General features: G+C 40.5%; 1 protein-coding gene across 5 annotated transcripts in view; it reads left to right on the top strand.

Annotated features, from left to right (window-relative positions):
* Positions 1 to 22,113, top strand: part of LOC122861418 (DNA (cytosine-5)-methyltransferase 3A-like) — a 43,952-nt gene that overhangs the window by 14,526 nt on the left and 7,313 nt on the right. For 3 of the 5 annotated variants that reach the window (XM_044165787.1, XM_044165789.1, XM_044165788.1), the window contains exons 5-17: positions 3,596 to 3,642; positions 5,300 to 5,446; positions 12,662 to 13,042; positions 14,415 to 14,573; positions 14,820 to 14,927; positions 15,568 to 15,724; positions 15,971 to 16,117; positions 17,507 to 17,551; positions 17,876 to 17,955; positions 18,128 to 18,240; positions 20,516 to 20,699; positions 20,806 to 20,890; positions 21,523 to 21,668. In XM_044165787.1, the coding sequence (XP_044021722.1) occupies positions 3,596 to 3,642; positions 5,300 to 5,446; positions 12,662 to 13,042; positions 14,415 to 14,573; positions 14,820 to 14,927; positions 15,568 to 15,724; positions 15,971 to 16,117; positions 17,507 to 17,551; positions 17,876 to 17,955; positions 18,128 to 18,240; positions 20,516 to 20,699; positions 20,806 to 20,890; positions 21,523 to 21,668 (1,799 nt within the window). The remainder of the gene's footprint in view (positions 1 to 3,595; positions 3,643 to 5,299; positions 5,447 to 12,661; positions 13,043 to 14,414; positions 14,574 to 14,819; positions 14,928 to 15,567; positions 15,725 to 15,970; positions 16,118 to 17,506; positions 17,552 to 17,875; positions 17,956 to 18,127; positions 18,241 to 20,515; positions 20,700 to 20,805; positions 20,891 to 21,522; positions 21,669 to 22,113) is intronic. The other 2 variants (XM_044165790.1, XM_044165791.1) reach the window with 1 other exon arrangement.

Raw genomic sequence — 22,113 nt, forward strand, 5'->3', positions numbered from 1 at the left:
TAGCTAACAACAAAACCCATTAGCTGCGCGGTTAGCTCTCAACTAGCCTCTTGCTAAGACTCCCACATACTAACTTGAACTCACCCAACTAGCACACAAAACAACAACACCACCACCATCACCCCAATCTCACAGATATCACCGTCACAGGTAGATGGAGTGACTGACATCTTCACAGCATCTAAGCTGACCACATGTTTACTGACAGTCTGGAAATTGCAGTAGCAGCACCTGCAATAAAAAGTCCTTTTATGCTTAGCTCTCTAACTGAACTAACATCTCTCAACACAGTGACACTCATAACATAACATTAACTCTTATCATGTCACCCAGTTTGTCACAATATGTTGTTTTAAAGTGTCAGTTAGAACTTTTGTATAAAAGGTCCTCTGACTTACAGGAAGTGATGTCTTTTACATTTTCAATAGAAGCAACAGACATGAGACTGCTTGTGATCACCAGAAAGAGGAACTAATTATTCATCAGAAGCAATGTTAGCCACAAAGCCAAAGAGGTCTGCGCCGGGTCCGCAGCTCCCTCAAGACCTGCAGCAGATGTTAGTGACATGTTTTGGGTTTTTGTCTTTCAAGGCTGCGGGCGGGCATCGGCAGTCACGTTATGTGTGACTGTGTAATGTGTGAACATAGTGCAGGATGGATAGTTTGTTGTTTGCAAGCCACACACACACATACGCACGCACACAAATTTGCTCTTTGGCATCAGTTTGTGAGTAATATTTGATGCCTATGACACATTGAAAGAACACTTGTGGGATTTCTTTCAGTCAAGACATCAAAATAACATGGAGGATTAAGAAAGTAAAATGCACACTGTACAGATTGCAGGTTAGGCACAAAGGATTGTGGAGGCAGGCGACTGTGGAGCAAAAAGCAGCAAGAGTGGGCATGTGCAATCTTTAAAAAAAAGGGCCACACAGACTTTTAATTCAGATTACATCAACAGTACTGCACAGAGTTGAATTGCTAAGTGATCTCTGGGAAGTGAAAAAACACCACACTCTGCATGATGTCTTGATTTACCTTAAATGCATTAAACAGCAAATCTGAATGTGTACATGCAGGGAGGTATTAATCCCACTACCAAACAAGTTTTAATAGAGTGAACATTGATATATTCATCTCAGAGAGGAGAGTCCGTGTGTGTGTGGGGGGGTGGGGGGCAGCAGTGTGGTGGATCGATACTCTGCTAAACAGGGTTTCTGTTATCCATCTGGAGGGCACAGGAAGGATTTGAGCTCCGGCCGGAGTGGAACTGAGCTCTAGCAATACGAGAGCTGGAACCCGCTCAAACTGGCAAGGTATACTCTCTGTGGGCAACATTAGCCAGCTCGCCTCACAAACCCAATGACCTTGGCAGCCCGCACTGCCTCACCGATTTGTTATATAGTCACTTATTCCCGATGAGGACGAGGAGACCAGACCAGAGGAGAGAGGGATGGAAAAAAAAAAAGAGCAAGGGGGAGGGAGTAACAGGGGGACTCCACTACACATGGAACCAACTTGAAGAGGCTGCTAAGAGAGCGGACTATTGTTTGGACAGTTCTGTAGGGTACTTCAATGACAAGCCAGAGTTGGCTGTGCAGAAAACATGCCATCAAAAGTTGTCCTTAGCCTCTCAGGGCTCAAGTGTTATGATAGTGTTTGGGCTTCGACTCAGCAGATAGTCGTGTTTACTCAGGCTGTGCCATCATGCTAATTTAGGGTACAGCTGCTTGAATGATGTGTATATACTCCGCTGGTGTCATATCACTGAGCCTGGGCACTTTTAGAAACACTTGCTTACATGGAAATGAAACAAAATTGTGAAAGTAATACCAGAGGTGTTGGTTTGAGCTTCTGTGATGAAGCTGATTTTGGCTTCCCTATCTATTTTTCTGCTGCTGCTGCTGCTGCTGCTGCTGCGGGTGAAATACTTTTCATGAATCATGAATCCTGACTGCTGTCCTAGTGTTTCAGTTGGGTGGTATCCATGCTCCCTGGCTAACCCCTCACTGCTCTGCTGAACACAGGAAAACAATGCTGTTTAAGAATGAATAACATGCCCTTGTTGTTGTGGACCTCCAGATCTTAAATCATGGCCAAGTTAATGGGAAATCCCAACTGGAGCTTTTATTGTGTTCAAGACATTTTTATTAGACTGCGGTTTCAGACTCACCAAATATTTTCTGTGCTATTTTTGACAATCTTTACCCTGCATGCTGCACTTCTCGCTTTTGGTTTTGCAACTTCCTCTGTATGTATGGGCATTTTCTTTCCTGTGGAAAATATTTGTCTTCCTAAGAAAGTGCTGATAGTATTCAAGAGTTTTGAATCCTTATAATACATCAGTGTTGGAAGAGGTATTTAGATCCTTTACTTAATTAAAAGTGGCAATACTGCAATTTAAAAATTCTCCCACATTAGAGGTAAAAGTCCCACATGAAAACTTTTACTGAAGTAAAAGTCTAGAAGTATAAGTGGCAGAATATATTAAAGTGTCACAAGTAAAAGTATTTATTATTAGAGCTGAATCGATTAGTCGATTAATCGATTGTGGAAGAAAATAAATAGGCAAAACGATTACTTGCAAAACTTCTATGATAGTAGACTGAATAGTTTTGGGTATTGGACTGAAGACAAACCTGGGAGATTTTTCCCCCTACTATTTTCTGACATTTTATAGACCAATTCATTAATCAATTAATTGAGAAAATAATAATAAAGATTAATCAGTACTGAAAATGATACAACTGGGCCACAGGTGAGATTATTTTGTCATCTGCTTCTTTCAAGGTCAAGAATGTAAATGTACCTCAAGGTTGTACTTAAGTAGAGAACTTGAGTAATTTACTTACTTTTATCATTGTAAAACATAAAATATTGACTTGAGTGATGGAACAGCAATTTTTGTTGACTCTACCACCATTTTCTGTTCCAAATAACAGACAAATACCATCTTCTGCGTCTCTCCACCTTCCAGTTCTATGTAACTCAACTGCAGCAAGAAGAGACTCATGTCTTGGTCCTGTTGAGGCTTTGGAGATTGGCAGGGAGATTATATACGGCCCCAGAGCCACAGCCGAGTGAAGCAGTATGTTGTTGCCTTTACGGCTCAGTGTCAGCGGCGTGGGAGGGGCCATGCTAATAGCAACCAGCTGTGTGTCTCCTGAAGGGGGGATATAAGGTCAGAAGTGTGACATTTGCCAAAGTAAACCTGGCCCCTTTCCACACTCATCATAACCTGGGCAGCCACTCCAAACCCTCTGGGTTGCATCAAACCCTCATATGGCACATGAGCGCACAAGCGCCCGTGATCCCAGTCGATTTTAAACTCTGGGCACGAATAAGGAGTTTCCCCGAGCCGGTATCTCTCAGCAGTTTTATTCATTTAACTTTAATTTGATCAAACACATATTTAATGGGATGATGTGGAGGGCGAGCTTAACAATTTGGGTTAATAAATGTGTCATATGGTTTATTGATGAATGTGAGGCCACTTAAGTTTAACACAGATATGAGGATATACCCGATGTGGTCAATTTCCACTCTCCTATGAATGATTCAGGCCATCCATTGTGTCGCTGTCTTCTCTCTAGATGTGGAGCACAAGGAGGAGGACGGGGGTCATGCAGTCAAGACCGAGGTAAGATTTCTGCTCTGTTGAGTCTTTGTTCTCTGGCTGACGTAACTCTTGAGGTGTCTTTCACACTTGCCAAGGCTGTAGCTTCCTTTTTTGGGGTGTACTACCTTTCCTGTCACAAACCGTGAATCCTCTGCTTGCCAGCATGACAGATGGTCATGGTGCAGCTTGAACAGAAGCAAAATTGCTTTTCTTGACTTGAAAAAGGACAGTTTTTGTAGAAGAAATACTCCTTCATACTGGTATGTTATAAAAACATCAACCCATCCAGTGTTGTTACAGCAATGTTCTTTTCTTACTACTTACTCTTGATTGTAAGACAGGTTGTATGCTTGATAAGGGGATGTTTACGTGTTGGTTTGCATGACTGTAGCTGGGTAGCAATTGTTCAACATTTTGGGAAATACTTATTTGTTTTCTTGCCAAGTTAGACGAGAGGATTTATAGGTAAATATGAAGCAACAGCAGTTAGCTTAGCTTAGCATTATGACTGGGGGCAACAGCTAGCCTGGTTTGACTGGTACTCAAGGCCCCTTAAAGGAACAGTTCGGCAGTTTGGGAAATATGCTTATTTGCTTTCTTGCAAAGAGTTCGATGAGAAGACTGATACCACTCTCATATGTGTCTGTTAAATATGAAGCTGGGGGGAGTCCTTACCGCAGCGGCTCAGGTTCTTCAGTTGTTCCTATCAAATAAAGGCAAAAATCCCCAAAAATAATAACAATAAATTAATAAAATAGCCAAATCCCCCAACCAACACCTCTAAAGCTCCAATATCCAATCCAATATCTCGCTTGTTTAATCTGTACAAAAACCAAAGTGTAAAAACCACAATTCACCATTTTGGTGGGTTTGGGGGTTATGTAACTTGCTGGTGTTAATGTGTTAATTTGTGAGCTTTAGAGGTGCTGATAGATAGTCAGATTTTGTTACCTTTGGACATAGCCAGGCTAGCTGTTTCCCCCTGTTTCCAGTCTTTAGGCTAAGCTATGCTTCCCATCTGCTGGCTCCAGCTTCATAATGAACGGACCGAAATGAGGTATAGATCTTCTCATCTAACTCTCAGCAAGAAAGTGAATTTGCCTTTTTCTCAAAATGTCAAACTATTCCTTTAAGCCTATTCTGTCTATCTATAAACGTTTTGCCTCCTCTTCCACAAATGTATGATGAAAGCTTGCACTGACAGTAAACTGTGTCTGCACCATTGCTAGACCGCTAGTCGCCTATCTTCAAGGTCCAGAAAAAGTGAGTAGTTCTCTTGCCTTTGGACTTGTGAAAGAAATGGTACCTAATGGTGTATAGATTTGAAATATCAAATACACTTGGGAGCTTCTCGAATCAGTTGGTGCTGGTGACCTTGAGACTGTTGCCAGGGAGTTGTGATTAGACACTGTGGCATCAGTTCTTGCTGTCTGACCAATCACAAGCTGATAGCACCATATGGCACACCAACACGTGAGTCATCATCTTTTTGAAATTAGACAACCCCATCGCCTCAAGCGCAAATTACTCACTTGTTAACTAGAGTCTGTCTCACAAGCTCTAGTGACAGATTGGATGCACAGATTTACTACAAATCTGGATGCTTCCTTATAAGAGAAACTCTAAAAGAAAAAATCAAAAACAAGTAGCTAACTTTTTTTTTTAACACCTTAAACAGGGAGGTCGAGGCAGGCTGCGAAGGGGAGTTGGTTGGGAGATCAGCCTTCGTCAGAGGCCCGTGCCCAGAATAACCTTCCAGGCTGGTGACCCTTATTACATTAGCAAGCGGACCAGAGAGGAGTGGCTGGCCAAGTGGAAGATGGAGGTGAGTACCACAGCTCTGTCCCAGCCACTGTAGATTACAGGGTGAGTGACAGGCGTAGACTAAAGCTGCCAGGGTCAAAGACAGGGCTTGTGGTATGTTCACGTCCAAGTGTATTTGATGGGTCATTTGATATCTCATGAAGGTACCATTTATTTCAGTGGATTTCCAGGGCCATTGACTCAGTCAGCTCCTGCATTTCCTGACTTTGTTCTTGTCTATTGTATCAGCAGAGGAGAAATCTCATACAGCTGCATTGATCACATCTGTTTGATGCCTTGACATGATTCATGCTTCCCGGATGGAAATGTTGCTGGAAATATTTGCTCTGCATCATCCTGACTGCTTTTGTTGTCTTGAAGCTGTGGTGAAATCACCAAAAAATCTTCCCTCTTACCCTTAATGGGGCGGCTGTGACTCATGAGGTAGCGCGGATTAGCAACCATTAATCACAAGGTTGGCGGTTTGAACCCCAGCTCCTCCTGTCCACATGCGGAGGTGTCCTTGAGCAAGACACTGAACCCCAAGTTGCTCCCGATGGGCAGGCCAGCTCCGCCGCCATCGGTGTGTGAGTATGAGTGTGAATAGGTGAATGAGAAAAGAAACAAAAATTGTAAAACTTGTATATAAATGCAGCCCATTTAATGCTTTTTATTCACAAAAGTTTTGAGATTTTTAAAATTTTAAAAAATTAACAGCAAAGTCTCTTTCCAGAAACAATGCCCTTGTTAATCTGGATAATCCACAGGCTTTGTTCGCGTTCAGACTGAGAACAGTTCCGTATTAAAAACCCCCACTGCGTTGGTGGGCGTGTCTTGCTTCTAGTAATGATGAGGCGATGAACTCCAGGAATCTTGATGAGATTCATGACTTTGAAGGCTTATCAGACACTAAAGCACTGCACAGCAGTGATGAGAAAGGATTTTACTGCTCTGAAAAGTTATCAGAGTGACAGTAATTTTATCTTGTGTCACGACAATTGAGAGGTAAAAAGTAGTCAAGTTTTTGTCTTTTTCAAATGAATAAGGGGCTAAAGTCAGTCTGAACACGGCTTGCTGTCAATGGACTTCTTTGTGACTATTTCTTTGATGGAAAATAGTTCCAACTGAACTTTCCATGTAAATGTAGAGCAATAATAAACAGTTGAAAGTTCATTCTTAACCTTGGAAACAGTAGTTGACAAAACAATCCATTCCATTTCTGTTCTATTTTAGAGCTTTCAGTTGTATCACACAATCTTCCTCAAGCTCCAGAACAGCTACTAAGTGGACCTTTAGGTCAAGAACAAACTTTTCATCTCATCTTTTAAGACAACATGGACGAGAAGGCCTTAAAGTGTGCAGAGAAATGGAAATTTGAACATTTATAATTCTATGAAAACTGAGCAAACTCCATCTACTCACGAAGATCATGTGATTCGATGGAAAGCGTCAAAACTGCTACTTGTAGATTGCTTTGTCAATAAATGGGTATTTTTACTGCATTCAGGATGATCACACAGCACTCAGCAAATGTGGTAACACATTCAAACTCTGATTTCAGCATGATGTTAAATCTTATAACTATGAAGTTCCCCATATTGCTCATTACTTAGTCATCTTAAATATGACTCCTGGTAGTAATGTGATGTAGTGCAACTTCATCTGTTACATAATGAGGAGTCTCCGTAGTATCAACATGGGGTCTTCCATTTCTTCTGCCTCTCCACCCCCTCTGCTCTCCCCTGGAGAAGGCTCGGAGAGCAGCCATAAAAATGTCTCCAGGGAGGAAATATTGCCAAATTAGCAGGACATGCCGGGGTCCTAAAAGTGAAATGTCATAAAATACGACGCAAGTAGGCTGTTCACGTTTTCCAAACAGAGGTGGATTTTCTTGAACAAGTAGCTCTACAAGGCTGAGATTTAAGGGGATTTGCAAGATGCAAATTTTGAGTGTGCCTATTTTTTCCCCTTTTCTCATCTGGTGTATTGCAAGCTTTAATAGAATTTGCACAAAAAGTGATTTGTTCTGTCATTAAAGCTCTTTCCTGAGAAGTAATATGATGCATAGCCTTTGGTTTTGGTTCTGCTCTTGACACAGAGCCTTTTGCTATTGCATGTTTCTGCAGCAGGGAGGACATGGTGGCTGAAAGGGTTACTGCCATCTTGCACTTTCTCCAGGATCTCTCTTTTTTCGTGTGCCTTGTGTTACAGTGGACTACTCCGTCTCTCCCTCTCTGTTTCCCTCCCTCATTCTTCTCCTGACCCCTCCCCCAGCTATGGAAATGAACTCTGTGCTATGGATATGAGGGTGAAGATGAGGTTTGCAGCAAATTTCCAGCCCTGCTTGCAAGACAGCCTCTTGGCACGCTGCCAACATTTTGCAAGTCCTCTTTAGCCAACCAGAATTCCTGTCGGCAATCACCTGACCCTGAATTCCCAGACAAAGAAATGTTCATGCTTTCTTTTTTTAAGCGATCTCTTCTACCCTGAGAGTGGGGGTGAAAAAAACTCAAGCCCCACACTGGATTATGAGGGTTGCGCGCTGGTGTGTATGGGTATGTGCACTGCATTGTTTGTTTGATAACACAGGGGGATAGTGTGCATGTTTGATTAGCCTGCTTACAGCGAGGGGAATATGCTGACTTCAGGTATTTCCACGAGAGTTGTCGTGAACCATCTGCTCTGCAAGGCTTAAAGGGAAACCGTCTCTTTAAAAAAAGAAGAGTGAGCAGGCTTTAGCCGTGTTTGGGAAAAAGTTGCTTGCTTGAAAAAACTTTTTCCCGTGGGGTGAATATGGGCTGAAACTATTTCCTGTTTCATAGCAGCGCCTAGAAATGTCAGTAGTAGTCTTTTTTTTTAAGGTCAGATATATTTACCTTAAAAATGTTGCTGTGTTTTGAGAGCCACCATAATTTCACCTTACATAACATTTAACTGGGAAAAAGGTGTAGTTGTGGTGTAGGTCTCAAATCCCTTCCCTTCCTATCATTGTGTACTTCATTCTGTAAGAAGAGTAATTTGATTACTTGAAAAGATTTTAAAGAGCTTTGGAGTAAGCTGAGCAGCCTCCTCAGGGAGCTATTTTAACAACTCCACTTGTGGATTCATGGGGAATTCTGTTTATGTATTCATGGCTGACTGTAATATTCCTAATTATCTCTTAAAAGGACGCAATACAATGAGAACCAGATGGCCTATTTTGGTGTGACCCCCCAAGGCCACTCGTGAAATACACATCCTTTGTAGGGATCTGTGCTAAAATCAGGCTAATGAATGCAGTAGCCACATTGCTGCACAGCAGAACCTGCCACTTGTGCATTTTCAGACAGTATTTCCACTTTAAAAGTCGCCCTTTTCAAGGTTTAGGATCGGCTTTTGCAGCATTCTTGGTCTGATGCATCTTGAGTTAACTACACCTGTCGTGACTAAAGGAAGTTTTTATTATTTGTATGTTCAGCAGACAAGCTTAGGTCTTTGCACTGAAGACATATCTCACAAATCCATCAAACAATTACACAAAACAGTCCCTGCTGTGGCTCTCCTGCCTGTTGCGCATGAGAGACTACTGCATTCAAAGGTCAAACTCTTTTGTGTTTTGTCAAAGCCTCGCTGTCACGTTGTGTGAGGAAGTAATGTTCAGTGACAGTTTATTTCATCTAACTTTTACCTTTAATCATAGTTTGCAGAGTGCTTGTTTGTTTTGATTCGATGGCACCTGAACTGCTACGTTAACATCTTTTTTTCCCTAATATCTAATTTGTTTGATGCTCGTTGTGTTTGTCTCTGTATTGCATGTGAGTTTTCAGGGCTTATACACGATGGTGTTTCATCTCAACAACTGCACTTTTGACTCTTTGAGACTAAGACACTTTCCTCGTAAAGTTAACAACATTATAATAGCCAGTTGTTGTCTTATAAATAACTGAAGCTACACAGTAAACGTGACCTTTTTGTTAACAAGTACAGCCCAGATTAGATACTTTAGTATCATCTGCACACCCAAGAGACCAATATCGCTTCTCTTTTTTCTGCCTCCCAGTGCACTCTGTCACCCCTTGAGCCCTCAGGGTATCATGCTGCACAGACCTCTAAGTCAGATTATCCCTTATTGTGCACCCAACATGTCTCTATACTCTGCCAGAGGCCTGTAGAACTTCTGTTTTTACAAAATCCATAAAAACAATCCATGGTTACTGTTAGTACAGTAACTTAGGTTTAGTTTTCCATCATATTCATATATTTAAGTTTTTCCATGGTGAAAAAGTGTAGATGTTTTCACTGTGAGGTCTGCTGTGTTTATACATCTACACTATGTCTACTGTCATTTTGGTATTTGTCTTCAGTGCAGCGTGACAGTGGATATAAGTGGTGGTATTTCTGAGCTGTCAGTGACGGGCAGGCGTGCGTAAATGATAAAGACTGCATTGTGTCCCCGCTACCTCCTTTCCTATTTTCCCCTTTAGACTCGAAGGGCCTGTCTTGCTGGTGGAGCTGCACACACACTGTGAGGCCCCCAAAAGGGGGGCATTTACAACTGGAAAGAAGTCCAGAGACAAATATCTGGTTCTTATAGCCACTGTACTTTCTCTCCTCCCCCACTGGCATTTCAGCATCACTTTCTCATTGGCTCTGAGGAAAAGGAACCCCGGAGACAGTCTGACCCTAAACACACACAAAATGAGCACAGTAACAGTAGCTCAGCCGCTTTATTGCCATTCACAGATCTCCCGGTATACCTGTGATTACTGCTCATCAAAGATGAAGTAGCTCACTCACACACAGCTTTGCAGTCATTCCCTTTTCAGCCCTTTTCTTCCAGTCTGCACCAGCAACTGCTCTCCTCACTTGACGATATGATTACAGATTGTTTCTCCCCATACACATAATGTATTTAGCAGTTTAATTGACATTTGTTAGTTTTTGCAGTTTACCATCTGGAACCACACATCCAAGCAGGCTGTCGAACACTAACTCCAACGTGCTTGTGCTGGAGCCAAGAGGACTAACACATATGGCCAAGGGCTTTGAACCATCCATCCAGCACTACAGTACAGATATTTATAAACCACAGCAGAGCCTCTTGATTGAAGAGCACATGTTTCTACTCTTCTGTGCCGAAACCCCTCCCCACGTCGTCTAGGCACCACCTCCCCTTAAAGGCGCTATTGTTTACGAGTCACACTGGGAGAGTGGACGGGGGAATGTGTTATACTCTCTCTCAGTCTCTCTCCTTCTTGCCTTTTTTTCCCTCTTCCCACACACCCACTCCACCTCTGGACATTTACAGTGTGTGTGAGACCTGAGATCTTGAGAAAGACTTGAGGAAAGTAAGCACAGCTGTGCAGCACTGCTCTCACGTGGGGCCTATAGTATCACTAACACGTGTTTACATATGGAGCTGCAGATATATTTTGTGTGTGCGTGTTTTGAAGAAAAAGAGTGAGAGGAGGAGAAGAAAGTTAACATGTGTGTGCATGTGAGGTCTACCGTGTGTGTGTTTGAGAGAGAGACATCAGAATGAGTGCAGCTGTTGGGGATTTACTGTGAGAGGCTTAAGTCCCGGCTGCGTCTCGTCCTCTCTGATCGACCTAGCGGTTCAGTGTCAGGTACCACAAACCCAGTGAACTCTCCGTTGCAGCTCTGGACACTAGAGAGTTACTGTATACCGTGCTGTTGATGAATGGGCCTTACAGTCGGAGATAAAGCCATGTTTACAAAGGCTGTCAGGCTCCCACAATCAAGATTCCACTTACACAGTAGAATCAACTTGTGGTGCACAGCTAAATGCCTACAAATGCTATCAGCCTCTATTCATACTGCATTTGGTAGTAATACTATTTTATTGATAATGCTGCATGGCCATGAGTCAGGCAGAATATATGGTTACATATATTATATGATTATGATGGAGAAGTGTGTACCACGTACCATGCAGAACCATGGGTTGGTTCTGTCCAAGGTTCCTGCCCTCTTAAAGGAAGTTTTTCCTTGCCACTGTTGCCAAATGCTTGCTCATGGTGGGATTTGTTGGGTCTCTGTAATTAATATTATAAAGAGTACGGTCTAGACTTGCTCAATAGGAAAAGCGCAATGAGATAACTTCTGTTATGAATTGCCGCTATATAAATAAAATTAAATTGAATTGAATTGTATTTATACTTGAAGCTGCATTAATCACTATCTTTAAATAAATGTAATATGAAAGGTGTCATAGTGACAAACCCACAGAGAATTATCACCTGTCTCTGCAGTTCCCCTCAGCTCTACGGCACCTTTTAGCGCCTTTCAGCTCATTGTTTTTGGTTTTACAGTGCATGACTTTAATGTTTTGGTTAACTCTCAACAGCATCTTTTCCAGCACCAGCAGGCAGCTGTTTTCAGCACACAAAAAAACTCTGATGAACTCACACATACAGTACAGACAAAGTTGCTGGTGAACATAGTAGAGAATTTAGCAGTTATGAGCTGGATATTTCCCTCAGGAGTCGGTGACCACCAAAACAGAGCTAAAAACTTGGGTTTACATTCGTTGGGTGGCCAGAAACACAACTCCAAATGAATGCTAATGTTGCTCTGTGTTCACTAGATGTTTAAATAGGCAACTAAAAAGTTGAAAATATGTCAATGTTGTGTTTACAGTTTGTTCCGCTGCCTCCAAGTTTATTAAGAGTTTTGCAAAATTGTTCATTGTCTTACCACCAGTCAGATGAGAAGCTGCTATCACTTTCGTTTCTGTGTGTCCTGCACAGATACTGAAATGTGTGAATGTGTCTAGCCTAGCTTAGCACAAAGCTGTCCTTTACCTATGTCTTGTTTATGTAGCATTTAGCAATTAGGCATTGGAGCCTGAACCCTGTCAAGTATTCAAAGATTGCACTTGATGCTTGGTCAGATCTATTTGTAAGCTTTCTATTTGTAAGATTTTTCCAAAGCTGCCATACTTGTAGATGTGTAAGCAGAAGTTGGACGTTTTTCCTGATTTAAATCATAATTTTTAAATCCTACTATACACTGCATTTTTTGCAAAGTTCTTGGGCAGCTATTTGTATTAACATTTCTCTTTTTATGTTAAATTGAAAAAGTGTTTTTGTAGATAAATGTGTTTATACAGTATACAGTACAGAAAAGTAAACTATCTAGCTGGTATTAAAAACTCAGTCTTGATACTCAGCCTTAAACACTGGACGCATCTGAAAAGACCTGTCCTCATCACTGCTGTCACTGGGCTGTGTTTCAGGCAGAGAAAAAGGCCAAACTGATGTCAGCGATGAACGCGATGAAGGATCACGAGGAGAATGAAACATTCTCAGAGACTCAGAGAGAAGAAGTCTCAATAATCAAGCACCCATCACCTTCAAAGCAGCTGCAGCAGCAGCAGCAGCAGAAGCAGCAACAGCCTCATTCGCACACTCAGTCACAGCCTCAGTATCATCAGCAATCACCACCGTCATTGCCACAGCAACAACAACAACAACAACATCAGCCGCCTCAGCAGCAGCAGCAGCAGCAGCCTACTGACCCCGCTTCCCCCACTGTGGCCACGACCCCTGAGCCCGTCGCCATCGGAGGTGGAGACAAGACATCCCCCAAGTCTGCAGACACTGAGCCCGAATATGAGGTAAGATCATTTTGAGCTCGATTCACACTGTCCAGCCGTAGACTAACAGAGTCATTTTACAACAGAGATCTCTGTCGGAAAAAGGATTTAGTTTAAGGCCAGGGTTAATCCGTGTCGAGTAAAGCAGCCATTTATGTTTTGGGAAGTTATTCACTTCAGGTATTTTACAACTGTCAGCCTCGTGGAGATCCGAAAGTTTACAAAGAGACCAAATATGTCATGTTGAATTTTAAGGAAGTGTGTATAAAATGATGCAGAAGATCTACAGTACATTTACATTTGATGTAATGCTGCAGCATAAAAAACATTGTGTGTGTTTTATGGTCGGTTTATATATTTCACTCAATGTAAGCGTTATATAGCTTCAATCTCATACAAAATATATACATAATACTATTATACAGTGTGAAATTTTCTTTCTGAACATATAAAGAGGGACGACACGGGACCACACTTTATACAACTGTTTATAAAACTATTTTCAAACATGTAGTGCTACTCCCCAAATGCGTAAAATCATGCCATTTAACAGGGAAATTAGGAGTTTTAAGAATTTTTATTTGTTCATTTATGCACTCAGTTTCAGGATTTTCTGTTATAATTTATATTAGAGCAACATTTCAATTAAGTGCTGCTTTTCTTTGTCTTACGTGATAGTGAGTGTTAAATATCTTTGTTTTCTGGACTGTTGAAATTTGAATGTCACCTGGGGATTATGGGCCAATTAATGGATAATGATAATGATCATTTGCAGCCCTAATTCATACTATAAGTAATCAGCTTAATGTCATTTTAGTACATATTATTTGTTATGTTATTGTTTTATATTACATTTTGTTTATCTAACTTTTGGTCTCCATGGTGGAGAGGAGGACGTGTGGCTCAGATCTGTTTGGTGGCACAAGGAAGTTGCTCGATGTCCTCCCTGATCCATATTCTTCATATATATTTACAATGTATCTATAATTTTGTCATCCTGATTGTCCATACTATACTGTAGTCTTACTATGTTGGTCTATTCTGTACACACGATATCTTTTTTCATGTTTGTCCTACCTAGGAGATGGATCCCTCCTCTGTTGTTCTTCCTGAGGTTTCTTCCATTTTTCCCCCATTAAAAGGTTTTTTTGGGGAGTTTTACCTCATATGAATCGAGTTTCTAAGGACAGAGGGTGTCGTATGCAGTACAGACTGTAAAGCCTCTTGAGGCAAATTTGTGATATTGGGCTATATAAATAAGACTGACTTGACTTGACTTGTCTTTACCATCCCAAAGAAAAACAAACGGATACAGACAGTGTTTAAAAAGGTTTCACAATTATGCCCAGAAGTTAATACAGAGCGGATGATTTGTCTTTTATTTTGGCTGCAGGACGGTCGTGGTTTTGGCATCGGCGAGCTGGTTTGGGGAAAGCTGCGAGGATTCTCGTGGTGGCCAGGCCGCATCGTATCCTGGTGGATGACGGGCCGGAGCAGAGCTGCTGAGGGAACCAGATGGGTCATGTGGTTTGGAGATGGAAAATTCTCAGTGGTGAGTGTTCAGAGCCAACATTAATATTGCTGTCAGTTGATTTTTTTTTTCACCAGAAATGAAGCAAAACAACCTTCCATTTATAGTGACAACCACACACTTTATAATGAGCTTTTTTTGTTTTATTTGCTCAACTAATTGCTCGTTTCCAGTATAAACATAAAAGTAATTTATCTTCAGACACTTTCCCCCCTTAACAACACAATTTGAAGTAAACAATTATTTAATTGTCTGTGTATTTTACAGGTCTGTGTAGAGAAACTCATGCCTTTAAGTTCCTTCAATAATGCCTTTCACCAACCAACTTACAACAAGCAGCCCATGTACAAGAAAGCCATCTATGAAGTGCTACAGGTGAGAATACGAGCAGTGGGTTTCAAAATCTTGTTTTTGGTTTGAATGATTCACTCATAAAAAATCTGCCTTTTAAACTGAGCTCATTGCCTCAAACGGGTAGCACTGTACAGTTGTTTTCTTTAAAGGAATAATTGGACATTTTGGTAAATGCGCTAGATGAGAAGATTGATACCGCTTTTATATCTCTATGCTAAAAATTAAGCTACAGCCAACAGATGATTATCTTAGCTTAGCATAAAGACTGTAAACAGCTAGTCTGGCTCTTTACAAAGTTCAAAAATACTCCTACTAGCACCTCTGAAGCACACTAATTAACATTTTGTATTTTGTTTGTTTAATGCATACTCAAACAGAGATAAAAAAGAACAACAAAATTGTGGTTTCGCAGGGACTACTTGGTACTGAAACTATTTATTCTAATTAAATTCTCTGCAGGAAATCATGTGGTATATTTCCCAATATGTCGAACTATTAACTAATAATGTCGAACAATTTAATAATAAAAAGAAAATAATTATTATCCGCTGAAGCTGAAGACTTCTGTCGAGACATTGACCACACTGAATCAATAGATGATCATTTCTGTAGGTATATTGAGGATGAACATCAGTCATAAATGTTTTTTATGTGTTTGTAGGCGGCTAGCACCCGGGCAGGCAAAGCCTTCATGGCCTGCCCTGACAGTGATGAGACAGAAACCTCCAAAACAGTGGAAATGCTGAACAAGCAGATGATTGACTGGGCTATGACAGGATTTCAGCCCACTGGACCCAAGGCCTTAGAGCCACCAGAGGGTAAGAGGAAGTCAATATTATGGAGCTTTAATTGTTGGACTTTTGACTGGTTTGTTACCAGCCAACTGGGAGTCTTGACTTTTTACATTTCCAAGAAACTTCCCATGTGTATCAACTCCTGTATTTCTCATAGATAAAAGCTGTTAATGGACCTCCTCAACTACACATTTTTCTAATTAAGCCTGTGATTGAATAGTTCATAATGTTGCCTGTAATATTATTTGTCTGATATCTTGTGCACCCCAGAGGAGCGTAACCCATACAAAGAGGTTTACCCTGAGATGTGGGTGGAGCCTGAAGCAGCAGCCTATACACCTCCTCCAGCCAAAAAGCCTCGCAAAAGCACAGCAGAGAAACCCAAGGTCAAGGACATCATTGATGAGAGGACACGAGGTAAGCTGCCTCATTTATTAGGTTAAATAGGAGTCATGAACTCTACATTCCTTCCCTTGGGGAGGACTCAGCAGAGTTGTAAGTGTGAGTAAGTGGTCAGAGAAGCCGTGTGTAGAGAGGTCCATTAGAGTGGCAGGTTTAAGATGCAAGTGAGTGATGTGACAAGGCAAAAAGGTTTGGTCTGTTCCAAAGACAACGAATAGATGTTTATTTGAGTTTATTCCCAAACAAGCGTTATTGATATTACTGTAGGATGTCTTGGCAATGAGTACCTGATTCAATAACATAACAGACACCAGTTTTGGTGTAGCCTAATGTTAGAAAAGCTATTGTTAAAATCTGTTGTTTAACTTATTAGAACAATGGTTTTACGTTATTCTTTTCTTGTGTTTTATTCCTCTGCGTTTGACCATTCTCTGAAATTCTTGTTGCATTTCATGGTATTGCATTAAATGTGCACCTGTTTAGCACCATGTAACTCTGATGCTATAGATATAAAGCTTACTTAGTTATTAACTATAGAAAATTTTGAATGACTATGTTAAAGCCAAGTGCTTTGAAGCTCTCTCTATAATTTATTTCTGGATAATAATGTGGACATCACCTTTCATATAATAACAAATGATCTACTCCTGCTCAGACTCGGATACATTAGCATCTGATTATTTATCCAACTTTGAACTGGATGATTAAATAAGGCAAGAAAAAAACAATTAGCTGTAAATATACTCCAGAAGCATTTAATATACCATTTACTTGTACTGCTAGGGGTAATAATGCTCCTACATGGAAAAAAAGGTAGCCATGATGGATTTAATGCCAAGAATTTGGTGAACCACACGGGTCAAATTTGGAGCCTTTGTGGTTCCTAATTTACATAAATACATTTCTCAAATGTGCAGTTTATACAGGGCTATTAAAAGATTGTTTTTAGTAAACACATCTAGAACTTTTCACAACTACCAAAACCAGAAATAGTCATCAGCTGCAGTCTGCATAAATGTCGAGTTTTGAATTTCTCACACTACTGTACTACTACTGTACTGGTACTGTAATCTGGAATTCAGTTCCCACTTGTTTCAAAACGTTTCCTGAGAGCTTTCAAAAAATGTATCAAGAAATTCCTGATTTATAACTTCTAACTTTAACATAAAAAAAACAAATGCAAGTGTAAGTGTGCAAGACCATTTATAAGAGTACTGTAGTTTTGGATTCACACAGATGGTTAATTATTTGTAGTTATATTGTTTTTTTCTTTTGATCTGTGTGAATAAATAAACTAAAACAACTGAGTTCAAATTGCAACTATTGACCTCGCAAATGTATTGCTGAGTTTGGATTTTGTTAACCTACATTTCTCATCAGGTGTATCTTGTGTTGTATTTTCAGAGCGGCTTGTTCATGAAGTGAGACAAAAGTGCCGCAGCATAGAGGGTAAGTGATGTGTCCTCTGTGTGCTCTAGCTTGTAGCAGCGCCGGGGGGGCCTCTCAGGGGATGAACGTCTAGATGCCTTACACTTGCCATTGTTGTAGTTGACAAGCAAAGCAGCAGAAATGTGTGAGTCTGTGTTAATAAGACAATAAAAGAGTAAAGATGAAGAAATAACATTTCCATGATTTCGCCTGGCTCCCTTGTGAGTTCTCTCATTAGCTGTTCAAATAATTTCACTGAAGTGTGAAGTTCGGAGCGTCGCAGAGTGTTCACACCTCTCTGACCTCCGCCTGTTAAATACTGACATAGTGCACTTCTTTCTACAGACATCTGTATCTCCTGTGGCAGTCTGAATGTTAGCCTTGAGCACCCACTGTTTGCTGGAGGAATGTGCCAGAGCTGTAAGGTAAGCTATGATAGAGGTCATTAAAAGTCTGGGACTCAACTCCCAACTACTCGGTTGTAAAAAAATCACAGCTCCTTTCAAAGCTAATAATAAACTGACAAATTTAAAAAAAAAACTAAATTTTATGAGGTCACATGCTTGAAATATGTTCAAACTGTTTTACTTTTCACAGAACTGCTTCCTAGAATGTGCATATCAATATGACGACGATGGTTACCAGTCATACTGCACTATCTGCTGCGGAGGACGAGAGGTGCTCATGTGTGGAAACAACAACTGTTGTCGGTGAGGTCAGGTGGTAATTGAAAACCACAATGTCTTCAGTAACAGTGTAAATGTGAATCATGAGAGCATCTTTTGTTCAAAGAAGCAATATACTCTATGTTTGTATTGTGGTTGGCAGTGTCATGGTATCTAAACAGAGTGTCAGGTTTCCATCCCAATTTAGCACAAATTTGAACCGAATTTCCAGTAAATCAGCAAAAGAAACTATTAATTAGTCCACGTTTCCATCCACTACTGCTATGCGAATATTAGGAGCTGAATGCAAGAGATAGACTGATAGACTGAAGAAGAAGAGGGCACAACGAGATGGCGCAATTAAGTAAGTGCCAGTCAAACCTCAAACGAATTTCTGGCATTTCCACTTTTTATCGGCAAATTGAAAATGCAGAGGAAATAAAAAAATAAATAAAAATATGTCGCATATACAGAAGTGAGAGACCCAGTCCACCATGAAATGAAAAGAAAACCTATCACAGTAAGTTCTTAGCTCTGCTTGAAACAGGCACTTTTTATATATAGGTACAAAAAAGGCCCCAGGAGGAAATCCCATCTTCCAAATTACCTTTTAATCGACTGAGCATAGACTCAGAGGATGCTACTGTATCTCTGCATTTACCCAATCTGTCAAATCTGGATCTTATTTATGGAGGCTGTAAACATATCCACCGTAATAACTGAAAAGGATATTGATACAGTATTTTTGGTATTTGAGATCTGTCCCCAAATAAACACAAATTACTAGTTACTGAACCAAACCATTCAACTTCCAGACCTTTGACCCACAATAACCTGACTAATTGTATGTATGTAATGTACATTGCCATAGTATAACAGTATAATGCACTTCCAGCACAAACTGTCCATCAATTCCATTGTGTGGAGTTTGCTTGGAGTGTGATAATATCTATGTAATATTTTATATTTTGTAAACGTCTCCTTTGCTTCTTTTACATATTAACCACATTCTGCCAAGATGTTCAGCCATTTCCTATGTTTAAATTCTTTTTCCGATCTCTCTCCCATTACAATTTTCATAGATGAGTTATTACTGATAGAATTGTTGGTTACTTTATTAAATTGTGAAGCTGTGTGGCATTCCTGTGGCAAATCCAAATAATCCACATGTAGTTGTCTGTAACACTATTGAACCTAGATGTAACACAATTTCTTATTTGTAAATATTTCCAGAAATGTTCTTTACCCTTAAGACAAATAGTTCAAATAAATCTCCATAGGACGTAAATATGCCGTCTTTATTCAAATCACTAGCTTGTATCCGGTGCCTCCAGTGTACAGTTGATTTTCCAATACAGATAGTAGGATTGTGCCATCATTGCACATATTGAATACATAATAGAGACTTTGTAGTAGTGTCACAAATCTCATAGCAGTGATGTCAGGCGCCATCATGGAGGTCCAGTGGAGAAGTGGCTGATCACAAATATTGTAAAATGTGTGGTTGTATGTCAGTTGAATAGACCACTGTTAATTATAAAGAAATAGTATGTGTCTGTGTCTAGAAAAATACCATTTAGAACAGATTGAGCCTTGTCAGTCACATGTCAGGCCAATCAGCAAACAATGGTTTGCTGTATGTTTAGATGATGGCATTTGACATTTGGGTGACATTTTGATGACAACTCGCCGCCTCTCAAAACTCTCAAACCTCGCTCATTCAAAACCATTAAAACTAGATCTTGTAGATGTAAAACAAAGACTGATACTGCAATTGTGTGGCCTGTTTCTGACCTCTGATTGCTTTAGAAATTGATTTTGGGAGGAGAGAGCTGTCAGTCATTTATTGTACAGCCTACTTTATTGGATAAGGCTCACGATAGTGCATGCTTCTGTGCTTCAAATCCCATTAAAGACAGAAACCAACAATGCGTTAGTCCTTCACTTCCCTGTCTGTGGCACTCAGCTCCAAGCCCTACTGACGACTTAAATTTTTAAAAAAGCGTCACGAATATATACAGTTTCATTGTTGGGAAATATTTTCAGCTACGAATTTGGTGCACCAGTGAGTATTTACAGCAGCAGGATGAATGGAACATGTCACCCGGTGCAATGCTGTGGCTCAATGACATTGCCAGGCTCCCAATAAGGTAGATTTGTTCAGAAAGTTGCTGTGTTAAACAGCTAAATAGCCTGTTGGTTAGTTGCAAAAAGCAACTAATGTTGATATTGACATGCAACCACTCAGCACTGTCTTTTACTAGATACTAGACAGATATATCATCACTTGTACTAATTAACCTCCTTAACCCGTGTTCAGGTGTTTCTGTGTGGAGTGTGTCGACCTCCTCGTTGGTCAAGGCGCAGCCCATGCAGCCATCAAGGAGGATCCGTGGAACTGCTACATGTGTGGTCAGAAGGGTGTGTTTGGGCTACTGGGGCGTCGCACTGACTGGCCCAGCCGTCTCCAGCTCTTCTTTGCAAATAATCATGACCAAGATTTTGTGAGTAATGCACCTTTAGGCTATAAATCCCACTAACTGTCTCACTGAGGAGTCTTTTTCTTGTGTGTCTCATTTTCTTCCCCCCTTTCTCTGTGTTGTATTTCAGGACTCACCAAAGCATTACCCCCCAGTCATGGTGGAGAAGAGGAAGCCCATTCGTGTCCTGTCGCTATTTGACGGCATAGCAACAGGTTAGACAAGAAGTGAATCCCCTTTCTCTAATCAAAGTCTGCATGAAATGTTCTGTTTGCATCAATTTACACCAACTGCCCCCTTTTGTTTTATAAAACGCAACATTTTCATAATCATTTTTGGTCACAGTAGAATGAAAACAATTTTTTTTCATCCTTTTAATTGACTTCGATGTTATTATATATACTCTTATTGGACAATAAACATAGAAAATAATATGAATTTTTTACTTTTTACATTGCGTTCCTAGTAGTAACTTTGTTGTTTATTAATAATCGCACATAAGTCATCAAATAACACCACCATAGTCATTGTAAGAGTTTATCTGTCGATATGTGACCGATATCAACAGATTATATTCAAAGTATTTCTGATTCTGATATTGATGGAGGGAGAGTGATGTAGGTTGAGATGATGTTTCAGATACTGTATGAGTATTAAAAATTGAGGATTTGAGTGGTCATTTTCAGTTCTACTCAGTGTAGGATTTTTTTTTAGTCAGAGACAGCTCCAGAGCTACACTTCAGTTTTTACTTTTTATCGTGCACAGTTCACTTGTTTTGATAAAATCTCGAAGGGTTTGTCCTTAGTTTTCTATCTTCTGTCTGACCTTTGACCCCATCCTGTGCAGGGCTGCTGGTGCTGAAGGAACTTGGCATCGAAGTGGACCGCTATGTAGCTTCTGAGGTGTGCGAAGACTCCATCACTGTGGGTATCGTCCGGCATCAGGGTCGCATCATGTATGTTGGCGATGTGAGGAATGTCACACGCAAACATGTGAGTTTTTTTTTTTGCTTAGGTGGTTGTGTGAAGTGTGATTGGTCTGTGATTGGTCAGTTGTAGCATGCTTCACATTCATACAAGGAGTTGGCTTACACAACAGCAGTCTTGTGCTGAGCACTAGAGCTGGGGACAGACATGAAGAGTAACTGGAACTTATAAAGACTGGTCAAATTGCACATATCGACAGATTTTTTTGTCTTAAACGAAGAAAATTATCAGATATTGAACGCACTGAGTGATAGTTGGCTATGATTACAGATGTGTTGCTAGGCAACCGCAGAAATCCTGCAAGAACATGAATTCTCACATGTTCCTCTTCCAAAACAGAAACACATTGCAGCAGAGACTGGTCGAGTCTCTGGTGCTGTTATAAATAAATTAGGAATGATTTTAATATAAAAAAAGCCCTGCTTGAAATCCTCATGCGATTGCCTCATGC

This window comes from Siniperca chuatsi, linkage group LG15, assembly GCF_020085105.1.
Source record: "Siniperca chuatsi isolate FFG_IHB_CAS linkage group LG15, ASM2008510v1, whole genome shotgun sequence".
Taxonomy (NCBI): domain Eukaryota; kingdom Metazoa; phylum Chordata; class Actinopteri; order Centrarchiformes; family Sinipercidae; genus Siniperca; species Siniperca chuatsi.